This window comes from Eleutherodactylus coqui, chromosome 7, assembly GCF_035609145.1.
Source record: "Eleutherodactylus coqui strain aEleCoq1 chromosome 7, aEleCoq1.hap1, whole genome shotgun sequence".
Taxonomy (NCBI): Eukaryota; Metazoa; Chordata; class Amphibia; order Anura; family Eleutherodactylidae; genus Eleutherodactylus; species Eleutherodactylus coqui.
Genome location: NC_089843.1, coordinates 30,606,335 through 30,619,176, shown reverse-complemented (window position 1 = coordinate 30,619,176; position 12,842 = coordinate 30,606,335). Strand labels below are relative to the sequence as shown.

Genomic DNA, 12,842 nt, shown 5'->3' with positions numbered 1-12,842 from the left:
CCTCACATGGAATACTGCGCACAGTTCTGGTCACCGGTGCTCTGGAAAGATGTTACAGTACTGGAGGGCATTCAAAGAAGGGCAACTAAACTAATACATGGAATTAAGGGACTGGAATATCTGGAGAGGCTATCCAAATTGGGGTTATTTACCCTAGAAAAAAGACATCTACGGGGCAATCAAATAACTCTGTATAAATACATGAGGGGACAATACAGGGATCTCTCCCATGATCTGTTTATACACAGGACCGCAACGGTAATGAGAGGGCATCCACTATGTCTTGAGGAAAGAAGGTTTAATCACTAACACAGAAAGGGGTTCTTTACTGTAAGAGCAGTTAGTCTGTGGAACTCTCTGCCTGAGGATGTGGTGATGGCAAAATCCATAGAGGAGTTTAAAAGGGGACTTAATGTCTTTCTGGACAGGAAGGATATTATAGGTTATAAATCTTAGGTTAATTGTTAATCCGGCTATACAGACAGGTAGGAACTATTAGGGGTTGTTCCAGGGATTTTCCTGATTGCCATTAGGGAGTCAGGAAGGAAGTTTCCCCCCAAAAAGGCTAATTGGCTTCTGCTCTTGGTTTTTTTTTTTGCCTTCCTCTGGATCAACAACACAGGAGGATAAAACAGGCTGGACTAGATGGGCACTGTCTTAATTCGGCCTTACATAGTAACATAGTATGTAAGGCTGAATGAAGACAATGTCCATCTAATTCAGCCTGTCTATCCTCCTGTGTTGATCCAGAGGAAGGCAAAAAACCCCAAAGGCAGAAGCCAATTTAGCCCTTTTGGGGAAAAAATTCCTTCCCGACTCCCTAATGGCAATCAGACTGTTCCCTGGATCAACCCCTAATAGTTCCTACCTGCCTGTATACCCGGATTGACAATTAACCTAAGACGTGTATCCTATAATGTCCTTCCTCTCCAGAAAGACATCAAGCCCCCTTTTAAACTCCTCTATGGATTTTGCCATCACCACTTCCTCCGGAAGAGAGTTCCACAGTCTAACTGCTCTTACAGTAAAGAATCCCCTTCTATGTTGGTGATGAAACCTACTTTCCTCTAATCGTAACGGATGTCCTCTTGTTACCGTCGCGGTCCTGGGTGTAAACAGATCTTGGGAGAGATCCTTGTATTGTCCCCTCATGTACTTATACATGGCTATTTGATCACCTCTTAGCCGTCTTTTTTCCAGGGTGAATAATCCCAATTTTGATAGCCTCTCTGGGTATTCCAGTCCCTTCATCCCATGTATTAGTTTAGTTGCCCTTCTTTGAATTCCCTCAAGCACTGTGACATCTTTCCTGAGCACCGGTGACCAGAACTATATGCAGTATTCCATGTGAGGCCTGACAAGTGCCTTATACAGTGGGAGGATAATGTTCTCGTCCTTTGCCCCTATACCTCTTTTAATGCACCCAAGACTTTATTTGCCTTTGCAGCAGCTGACTGGCATTGGTTACTCCAGTTTAGTCTACTATCCTTACAAACTATGTTACTATGTTAAAATCACGCTAGTGTGAATGAGTACTCAGATGAAGGACCGAGGAAGACTTTTCTTTCATATGTAAACCATTTACTACATCATTGCCCTCGTCACCACTGATAACTCAGTCCTACTGCTCATACTACCATATACCGGTTATATTGGATATCTCTCCTTCTGCACACGGGACACAGTCATAGCAGCAGATACGGATTATTCCTTTTGCCTTTTTCCTGCTACCAGGTGAACATTGGTCGGAGCAGCGGGATACTGGGATCTGCAGGAAAAGACAAGAACGTCTACTGGGATGACAAAAACAAAACACACATGTATGATAAGAGGATGTAAACTAGAGAATGATGTTTAACCCTTTCCACTTGAATGTCAGATCTGTTCCGAAATCATGAGCTTCCTCCACAGCTCCAATGTCAGAACAGGCCTGCCACTGCAGTGCAGGAGTTCATCTGCACCCATTCGTGAGACACATCGAGTGCAGACGCACTCCTGCACTGGTCCTCTTCGAGAGAGTTTTAACCCTTTCTGCCTTCTCCTTTACACATTACATATTGCTCAATTAGCTCTAAGTAATGCAGAGATCATGTGACCGCCGGGAGCCTCCTGACATCAGCTGTCACTCACAGCCGAGGCCGGGAGGATGAAGAGAGAATGCAGAAGTGTTACTTCTGTATTCCACCCGACGGTCATGTCACCACTGGCACCCTCCTGAACGCTGTCAGAGATCAGGAGGGTGAAGGGAGAATGCCATTCTCCCCAACTCCAAATAAATTAGAGATGGGGAGAATGGAGAAAAAATTTGGAGTGGAAAGTGTTAAGGGCAGACAAGATTTATATAATAGTAACATATACATAGTAACATAGTTCGTTAGGCCGAATGAAGACAATGTCCATCTAGTCCAGCCTGTCTATCCCCCTGTGTTGATCCAGAGGAAGGTAAAAAAAACCCAAGAGCAGAAGCCAATTAGCCCTTTTGAGGAAAAAATTCCTTCCAGACTCCTTAATGGCAATCAGACTGCTCCCTGGAACAACCCCTAATAGTTGCTACCTGCCTGTATACCCGGATTTACTATTAACCTAAGATTTATAACCTATAATATCCCTCCTCTCCAGAAAGACATCAAGTCCCCTTTTAAACTCCTCTATGGTTTTTGCCATCACCACTTCCTAAGGCAGAGAGTTTCACAGTCTAACTGCTCTTACAGTAAAGAACTCTTGTCTATGTTGGTGATGAAACCTGCTTTCCTCTAAACGGATGCCCTCTTCATACCGTCGTAGTTCTGGGTGTAAAAAGACCATGGGAGAGATGCCTGTATTGTCCCCTCATGTATTTATACATAGTTATTTGATCACCTCTTAGCCGTCTTTTCTCTAGAGTAAAGAATCCCAATTTGGATAGCCTCTCTGGGTATTCCAGTCCCGTCATTCCATGTATTAGTTTAGTTGCTCTTCTTTGAACCCCCTCCAGTACTGTAACATCTTTCCTGAGCACCGGTGACCAGAACCGTGCGCAGTATTCCATGTGGGGCCTGACTAGTGCCTTGTAAAAGGAAGGATAATGTTCTTGTCCTCCGCCCCTATACCTCTTTTAATGCACCCCAAGACTTTATTTGCCTTTGCAGCAGCTGACTGGCATTGGTTATTCCAGTTTAGTCTACTATTCACTAGTAACCCCAGGTCTTTTCCATATCACTTTTCCCTAGTGGTACCCCATTAAGTGTATATTGGTGATATCCGTTTTTGCTGCCCATGTGCATAATCTTACATTTTTCAATATTGAACTTCATTTGCCATTTGTCTTTTACCCAAGCCCCCAGTTAATCTAGGTCCTTTTGTTGACGTACCTTGTCCTCCGTTGCATTAATTATATTGTATAATTTTGTGTCATCTGCAAATATTGATATTTTGCTGTGCAGCCCCTCTATCAGGTCATTGATAAATGTATTGAACAGAATGGGGCCTAATACTGAGCCCTGTGGCACCCCACTGGTGAATGTGGTCCAATCAGAGTACGAACCATTTATTACCACCCTTTGCTTTCTATCAATGACCCAATTCTTTACCCAATTACACACGTTTTCACCCAATCCAAGCTGCCTCATTTTGTATATTAGCCTATGATGTGGCACGGTGTCAAAGGCTTTAGAGAAGTCCAGATATACAAGATTAATAGACTCTCCCAGGTCCAGCTTAGAGCTTACTTCATCATAGAAACTGATCAGATTTGTCTGATATGAGCGACCTTTCATGAATCCATGCTGGTGAGGAGTTATAGCTTGAGGTACTCATTGATGGCATTTCTCAGAATCCCGTCGAAAAGTTTTCCCGTTATTGAAGTGAGACTTACTGGCCTGTAGTTACCAGGCTCACTTTTGCTCCCCTTCTTGTAAATTGGAACAACGTTGGCAATGCGCCAATCAAATGGTACAACACCGGTCTTGATAGTGTCTAGAAATATTAGATATAACGGCCTAGCTATCTCTTCACTTAGTTCCCTTAGTATCCTTGGGTGTATTCCATCTGGGCCTGGTTATTTGTCGATTTTAGTCTTCTTTAATCGCTTTTGCACTTTCTCTTGTGTTAGGTATGACATATTTTGTGAGGGGTTCATTTTATTCCCCTACATCTCCTGTGGCATTTCCTTTTCGTTTGTGAATACACTTGAAAAGAAACTGTTTAATAGATTTGCCTTCCCTCCTTCAATGATTTCCCCTGCATTATTTGTTAAAGGGCCAGTGCTCTTTCTGCAAATCTTTTTGCTGTTAATATAGTTGAAAAATAGTTTCGGGTTGTTTTTGCTCTCTTTGGCGATCAGTCTTTCTGCCTCCTCCTTGGCAATTTTGATCCTATCTTTGCATATTTTGTTTTTTTCCCTGTACGATTTTAGCGCATCTTCGCTGCCTTCTTGCTTTAGTAGTTTGAACGCTTTCCTTTTTTCGTTTATTGCCCCTCTTACAGTCTTGTTGAGCCACATTGGTTTCCTTTTACTCAAAGTTCTTTTATTTTTAAAGGGAGTGAACTGCTCACATGAGGTGATTAGGATCCTTTTAAACTTTTCCCATTTGTCCTCTGTACTGATATTTTTGAGGATGTTGTCCCAATTAATGTTGACGATAGTAGTTCTAAGCTGATTAAATTTTGCTTTACTAAAGTTTAGTTTCTTTGTCGCTCCCTGATAAGGCTTCCTATTGAATGACAGCTGGAAGTTGATTATATTGTGGTCACTGTTCCCCAAGTGTGCCTCAACCTGTACCCCCTTTATTCGTTCCGGTTTGTTAGTTAGTACTAGGTCCAGAATGCCCCCCCACTTGTTGGTTCCTGCACTAGTTGGTTCAGGTAATTATCTTTAATTACTCTCAAGAACTTATCACCCCTGTGAGATTTGCAGGTTTCGTTCTCCCATGTTATATCTGGATAATTAAAGTCCCCCATGATTATTAGTTCATTGCGGTTTGACACCTCTTCTATCTGCCTTAATAGTAAGTTTTCAGTTTCTTCTGTTGCTTTTGGTGGTTTATAGAAGACCCCTATCAGGATTTTGTTATTATTTCCTCCCTGTATTTCTACGCACCTACTCCTATATCCTCCCGTAGCCTCAGCTTAAATTTTTTATTAGTAATTTCAGATATACAGGACATTGATAAATGGCACTGACATATGCAGAGATTTTTTACGGAGGTATACATCAGAGAAAACAATCATGTTGCATAACAGTGAGCATGAATATGTTTAATGGGTTTTCCGATATAAACCTTACGATTTTAATTTTGTATAAACCAAAATAACTTGTATTAAATTTTGTATTGAAAAGGGGGGGGAGGGATAAAATAAAGAAAAGGGGAAGGAATAACTTTAACAAGGCATCATTCAGTTATTATTACAAAGATTATATTAATGTGGTAGTTTCCACTTCTCCCAGGTCGCTTCAAAATGTTTTATGGTATTACTTCTACGTGCTAACCATCCTTCAAACATGTGTTGTTCCGCCATCCGTTCCACAAACTCATCCAATTATTGCCAATGTCTGGCAATAATTGTTTTTGCTGTCATCAAAGAATAGCCAAGAAGGTATCTTATGTTAGGGGGAAATTCCTCTAGGCCTATTAAGAGTAGGATTAGTTTGGCTTTTTTTGGAATATGGCACTTCATTATTTTAGACATCTCTCCTAATACTTCGTTCCAGAATTTGTTGAGTGAGGAACAGGACCAAAAAATGTGAGATAGGGTGCCTTTACGGCCGCAACCTCTCCAGCACAGGCCCGTTCCTATTTTGAATCTGTTTTCTAGCAACGAAGGGGTGAGATGCCATCTAAGATGTAATTTTGTCTGAGTCTCTAATATTCCCATCCCTTTAGAGGATTTCAGTGAGGTTTTGTAAGCCCTTTCCCAGGAGACGATAGGTATGATTTCTCCTAGTTCTTTTTCCCAGTTTAGCATATGGGATTTCTTTTTTAGAAAAGTGTTATCTGTTAGGATGTCATAAAAGAGTTTGGTGTCTGATTTAGTTCCCAATCTTCCTCTTGTGGAGATTTTCTGAATAATTGTAGTTGGGAGATATATGTTGTGTATAGATGTTTTTTGTAGAAAAGAACTAATTCTACAATAAGTGAGGAACTCCTTCTGTGGTAGATGATGTGTGGAGCTGAGCTCCGCAAATGTTTTTAAATTGTTTGTAGACCTAAGATCGTCTAATGATTGTATACCCCTGACCGTCCATTCTTTTAGAGTAATATTAGGCAAGAAGAGATGTAGAACATTAAGGGGCAGTGAGGGTTTTTCCAAAGTGTCCCACATAGCTAACTTCTGTGTAAGTTCACTCCATGCCTCTTTTGATGCCTGCATAGGAGGAGGCATCCCCATATTTTTTTAGTTCTAAATTTGATAGTTTAGATACACCAGAAAAGGATGTTGCTAATAGAAGAGTTTGACCCGAAACTTTGCTTAAGAGAGCCATTTCTATACCCGACCAGGCCGTAGTTATCTCTGATCAACCATCCTTTGATTTGGCTCAACACCGTTGCATAATGGTATATTTTTAGGTTGGGATTATCTGCTCCCCCGCTTTTGTGGTGTAGGGCAAGGATCGATAAGGCTAAGCGTGGTTTTTTACTCCCCCCAGATAAATTTATTTAGTTGGTTCTGTAGATTAGTTAAAGAAATGCTTGTGAACGGAATCGGGAGGACTCTAAAGTAGTATAAGATGTTGGGTAGGATTTTCATTTTGTATGACATGATCCTGCCATACCAGGTTAGATTTAATTTTGTCAGGTGTTCGATTTCTTTCTGTATAGAATCGAATAGTAGAGGAAGATTTGTGGTTTCCAAATCCTTGAGGGGAGTTGTTAATTCAACACCTAAATAGGGAATAGAACTTTTTCTCCACCCAAAGGGGAATTCAGATTGGATGGCTGCCTTTAAATTTTGGGGTATATTTATACCTAGGATGAGTGACTTGTCGGCGTTTAAGCTGTAAAGGGAGGCTTCGCTAAATTTTTTTAGAATGTTTTGAGCTGCTCTCAAGGATTCCAGGGGGCGGGTCATAGTTAAAATGACGTCGTCTGCAAACCGACAAATTTTGTGTTGTCTTAAGTTTATTGGGATACCATTGATTTCAGGAGCTAGACGAATTGTTTCTGCTAATGGTTCAATTGCAAGGACATATAAGATAGGTGATAATGGGCAGCCTTGTCTTGTCCCATTTGATGTGTATAGAGGTTCTGATAGGGCCCCATCCACCATCACCCTTGCAGTAGGGGACGAGTACAATGCTCGTATCGCTCTTATTATACCCTCTCCCATGCCATATCTTTTTAGGGACTCAAAGGCGAAACCCCAGTGGACCCTATCAAAAGCCTTTTCGGCATCTAGGGCTAACAAAATTGATGGTGTACGGGAGGATTCTATCGTGTGTAAGAGGTTTAAGATTCTCCTAGTGCCGTCTGATGCTTGACTGCCCTTGACGAAGCCCAGCTGGTCAGAGTGGATCAGGGACGGAAGCAAATTCAGCAGTCTATTGGCCAATGTTTTTGCGTATATTTTAACGTCTGTATTGAGCAACGATATGGGCCGAAAGTTGGCAGGATCATTTGGCTCTTTACCCGGTTTGGGGAGAACTATTATCGTTGCCTGAAGCATTTCTTCTGGAAAATTGCCTCTTTGCATGGCTGTATTGAATGTATTTTTGATATATGGAGCGAGTGTGTTCCAGTATATTTGGTAGTATTCTGCTGAATAACTGTCAGGGCCAGGTGCTTTGTGTTTTTTTTAGAGAAGAAACTGTTGAGAGCAGCTCAGTGGGGTTAAATTGTTGATCTAAGAGAGATGCCTGTTCCGCATCCAGTGACGAAAGGTTGGCTCCTTTTAAAAAGTTGTCAATTGTGACACTGTTAGGTTGTGTGATAAACGGGTTGTCTTTTAAATTGTAAAGATTGCTGTAATAGGTGCGAAAGGCATCTGCGATATGTTTGGGGTTGGTTAACTTATATTCCTTTTTTTTTTGAGTTCCAAATATATGGAATATTAGCTTGTATGGATTTCCTTTTTATTAAATTAGCCATACACTTGGAAGGTTTGTTTATTGATGAGTATATGTTGGCTCTGTTGGCATTGACTTCTTTGTCAAAGTCTCCCAACAATATTTTACGAAGATCAAGCCTCAATTCACGTAGGTCATTTTGCCCCTTGGGGGATGGTTGTAGTTGAATTTATTTTTCTTTTGTAGCGATCTGGGACAGTAGTGCAACCGTTTTATTCGTTTTGTCTCTTTTAAATGAGGCTCCGAGTTTTATGAGAATGCCACGCATGTAAGATTTGTGGGCATTCCACAAAATCATTGGGTCCACGTCTGGGGTATCGTTGAATGTAAAGAATTCATCAAGGGCCTTTTGGATTTCTATTTTTTGTTTAGGCAGGTTCAATAGATATGCATTGCTTCTCCATAGCCTGTTTGTTTGGCGTTTTCCCCCAAACTCCAAGTGTGTCACAATCGGGGCGTGATCAGACCAGGAGGCGATGCCTATTTCTGATTTAGAAATCCTTGTGAGAAGGTTTTTGTCTGCCAAGCATAAGTCGATACGGAAAAAGGTACCATGTCTAGGGGAAAAATAGGAATACTCTCTTGCAGAGGCGTTTACGCAGCAGAAGGTGTCATATAAGGCCGCGTTATGTAGCCAATTCCCTAGTGTGAGCCCTTTCTTTAGTCTCCGATTAGTAGTGTCAACTGTATTGTCAGGGACTAGGGTGAAGTCGCCACAGATGATCACCGAACCTTTTGCTGCGCGGTTTATTTTTTTCATAAGCTTGTTAAGGAATCTAATTTGTTTTGTGTTTGGTGCATATACATTTACTAACGTGATCACTATGTTATTAAGGGAGCCCACCAGGATTATATAGCGACCCTTGGTATCACAAATTTTTTCATCTAGCTTGAATGTTGCATTGTCTTTAAAGGCGATCATAACCCCTGCGTGTTTTTTACGTGTACAGGCAAACACCGATTGGTGGAATTTTTTATGTGACATGCGACCTATGTCGGATTCTAACATGTGTGTCTCCTGTATACATACTATATCTGCGTTATAGGAGAGTGATTCTTTCCAGACGGCGTGTCTCTTGTATGGGGAGTTCAGGCCATTGGCGTTTAAGGAAAGGATTTTCAGTGTCATGACGAGGATGGTGGAAGAAGGACATTGAGACCTGGGAGACTGCGGAAAACGGAGATGCCTGAAATAGAATAACAACAAAGAAACTGAATAAAACAGTTATCAATTAAACTTTCTCCATTTAAAAATGATCCAGTCTGGAAAAGTGGCTTTTGAGAGGAGAAAACGTTAAAGTACAATAGGAGGACATAACAAGACATCGCTTGTTTGATCATTTGGGGGAGAAAAGTCCGGCATAGGCGGTTGGGCACTCAAATGATATGTATTACATATCGGAAAGGAGAGAAAGCATAGGACCTGGTCTTCATTTTGGACTGGACGCTCCCTGGGGTCCGGGTGGATAGGTCTCTTGGTGTTGGCCTGAGCAGAGGACTGTGTCTGGGCTTGTAGCTGAATTCCCCATGAGTTTAGTGCGTTCGTGGCTTCTTTGGGGTTATGAAAGATATGCGTTGCATTGTCTCTAGTTGCTATGATTTTTGTGGGGAAACCCCATCTATAGACGATGCCAGCTCTTGCAATGGCGAAGCCTCTTCTCGCCTCCATGATGGCCTGCAAGAGGTCTATGAAGAGGCGGATTTTGTCATAGAGGCTTGGAAGAGTTGGCGTTTTTCTGGCCACATTCATCAGGGCTTCCTTTGTGCGGAAAAAATGGATGTGCACAATAATGTCTCTAGGGCTATCTTCTTTGAGAAATTTCGGACGCGGCAGACGGTGAGCTCTGTCGATTTTTCAGTTCTTGGTCAGGGATATCTGGGAAAAGTTTTTTCATGAAACGCATGACGTAGTTATATATTTCAGCGTTAGAGACTTTCTCAGGTACACCCCTGATTCTGACGTTGTTACGTCTGTTTCTGTCTTCAAGGTCTATTAACTTGTTTTGAAGTTTAAAGACTTTTTCTTCTAGATCATAATGCGCCTCTATAAAGGAGTTATGTGATTTGACATTTTCCTCCATTTTATTCTCTGTTTGTTCGACTCTATTTTTAACTTCAAGGACAGATGTATTCATGTCAGAGGTCATGCTTTTAATGTCAGATCAGATAGTGTCTCTTAGGATCATGACTAGTTCCTTAATGTATAGCTCTGTGGCTGGTTTATCAGATGCTGAGAGATTATTAATATTTTTCCATCAGCTGTATTGCAGGGAGGTACAGTGTGTGCTGTTAATTCAGCAGCAGGAGACAATTTCTGCCTCTGCTTTTCTGGGCTGCCTGTGAGTGAAGCTGATTTTCTGCACAGTGGTAGCGTGGTCGGCGCCATCTTGGAGGGAGAGAGCTCTGCTCCCGCTTCCCCCTCCATCACTAACCTCCTTTCCCTGGATGTTTCTCCCTGACCTGCAGCTGACCCCAGTAGCTGCGCTGAGCTGGCGCTCCACTCCTCTTCTCTATCGCCGGGGGAAGTTTCTCCTGCAGCTGTCACCTCCGCAGACCCGCGCGCGAAGAAGAAGGTCTCCAGCCTGGTCAGGATCGATTTTGCAGCTCTTCTCCTGGACATCTTTGGTCCCTGGTATGTTCCTGGGTAGTTTGAGCAGTTTTCTCTCCTCTGCCGATAGCTTTATGCTGCTAGAAGTGCCCTTGCCGAGCGTAGCTTAAGGAGATGCGTCCGTCTCGGTGCCTCCACAAGCCACGCCCCCAGGTTTAAGTTCAATTTGATGTACAGACATACCCCTCCCCCTTTCTGGCTCCTTCGGTCTCTTCTGAAGAGATTGTACCCCTGCAAATTTGCCGCCCAATCGCATTTATCATCAAGCCATGTTTCCATTATTCCGACTATATCATAATTATCATCAGTCATTCTCGCTTCAAGCTCACCCACTTTACCGATCAGACTTCATGCATTCTGGTCATGCAATTTTATATCGTTTTTTTTTGTTTTTAAATTTGTTTTGTTGTTATTCGTACTAATGGCTGATCTAACAGTTCTAACTGTACTAACCCCATCCCCTACTCGACCCCCATTCCTCTTGCTTGGACCCGGGTCGCTAGTTACACTGGCTACCCCACTATTTCTTATTTTAACCTCCCCCAGTCCCTAGTTTAAACACTCCTCCAGCCTTCTAGCAATCTTTTCCACCAGCACAGCTGCACCCTCCCCATTAAGATGCAGCCCGTCCCTACGGTAGAGCCTGTAGCCGACAGCAAAGTCAGCCCACTTTTCCAGGAATCAATAATCACCTGCATAATATGTCTTCTCACCTCCTTTGTGTGTTTCCATGTTATAGACTGCGGATTTATATGAAGCTTTTCACCATTGACGGCCCACGGAGTAAAATTTCCTACTTCAACCTCAACTATGGCCTCTGCTATATATAACCAGTTTATTATCTTATATGGATGTACGGCTTCTCCCTGCTCATTAAAGTAATATGAAGGTCTCATTGGATCCGGTGAGGACTTCATCATTTGTATGTAGCTCTGTAACTTCCGTCTGTAGTGTAAAAATCCAGTTATTGAGTTTTCTTCATATTTGTCCTTTATAAATAAGAACATTTCATTTAGAGCTTTTGCCAGAACTTCTACCGCAGAATACAGTCTTGGGGCGACCCCCGCTGAGAGGATATATGTTGGATTTGGTGCAGTATAGTTGTATTTTTTATTGATGTCATACCCTGATATGAAGGCATCTATTTCCTTAATCTTGTCTATATTATATAAAAAATTCCAGTAGTTCTTTTCAAAATGTTTCCTGTATATTTTAACAATATCCTCCAGACCTGGAAAGGGTGATGAAAACTGCACTACTAGACTTCCATTATATGCTGAGTACTCTTCCTTTACAAAAGAATTAGCTATCCAGGATGGTGAAAGGATGAAGGTTTTATTTAAAAATTTAAATGTATACTCGAATATTAAATTATTTATATCATCAGAGAAAGTCCCACACAATATTATGATGGTGACTTGTGGATTACTTAGAGCTTTTAAAATCATATTATAATTATAATTTTCTTCTGTAAGTCTTTCGGTGAAGGCGGCACAGATCCCACGCTCTCTCATGTACTTTGTTAGTATTTGCAGCTCATTCTCTCCAGTTTCATTATCAGATACTAAAATCCCAACCCAGGTCCAGCCAAAGTGCTCCAACAGTTCGCTGATCGCCATATTATGTATTTGGTTGTTTTGGACCATTCGGAAAAAATGTGGATAGAGGAGTCTATCAGATAATGAGGGGTCGGAGGCTCCATAGCTGATCTGCAAAACACAGAGGAAAACTAAAATCATTTGTTCAGACTGTTCTCAGTCAGTTAGTTAATAGGACGTCCCAAACTTCATATACAAAACATATTCTGTTAGGCTTCCTACACACGGGCGAGCGTGATATTGGGCTGTGAAATCCAGCTGATATCGTGCTCTTCAGCATGCTTTCTATATGGGAGATGCAAGGTGTTTTCCTATGGGAAATGCCCTCCATCCTGGGGCCATGACTTGGCTGATGGCAGAGTAGGACACATTTCCACAGCAGTCCTGCAAACCCCAACAATCTACAGCCTTGACAGACATCATTGTGCCACCAACCAGGCAAGGGTATGGTTGTATCTTGATGCCACCATAAGTTAGGGGTTTGACAGGACTTAGAGGAATGCCCCTATCACGCTCCTAGCTCCCCATTCGCTGCATTGTCGTCCAGTCAGCACAGCTCTGAGGCAGAGAGCAACATGGAAGGAGTTTGTGCTGG

The 12,842-nt window shown here is 42.0% G+C and overlaps 1 protein-coding gene across 1 annotated transcript in view; it reads right to left on the bottom strand.

The window, feature by feature from the left end:
- LOC136573470 (vomeronasal type-2 receptor 26-like) overlaps positions 1-9,791 on the bottom strand; it is a 36,956-nt gene extending 27,165 nt beyond the window's left edge. The window contains exons 1-3 of the mRNA XM_066574762.1: positions 9,465-9,791; positions 9,072-9,209; positions 1,645-1,768 (exon numbers count right to left, since the gene is read on the bottom strand). Coding sequence (XP_066430859.1) covers positions 1,645-1,768; positions 9,072-9,209; positions 9,465-9,791 — 589 coding nt within the window. The remainder of the gene's footprint in view (positions 1-1,644; positions 1,769-9,071; positions 9,210-9,464) is intronic.
- Between the last annotated feature and the right edge of the window lie 3,051 nt (positions 9,792-12,842).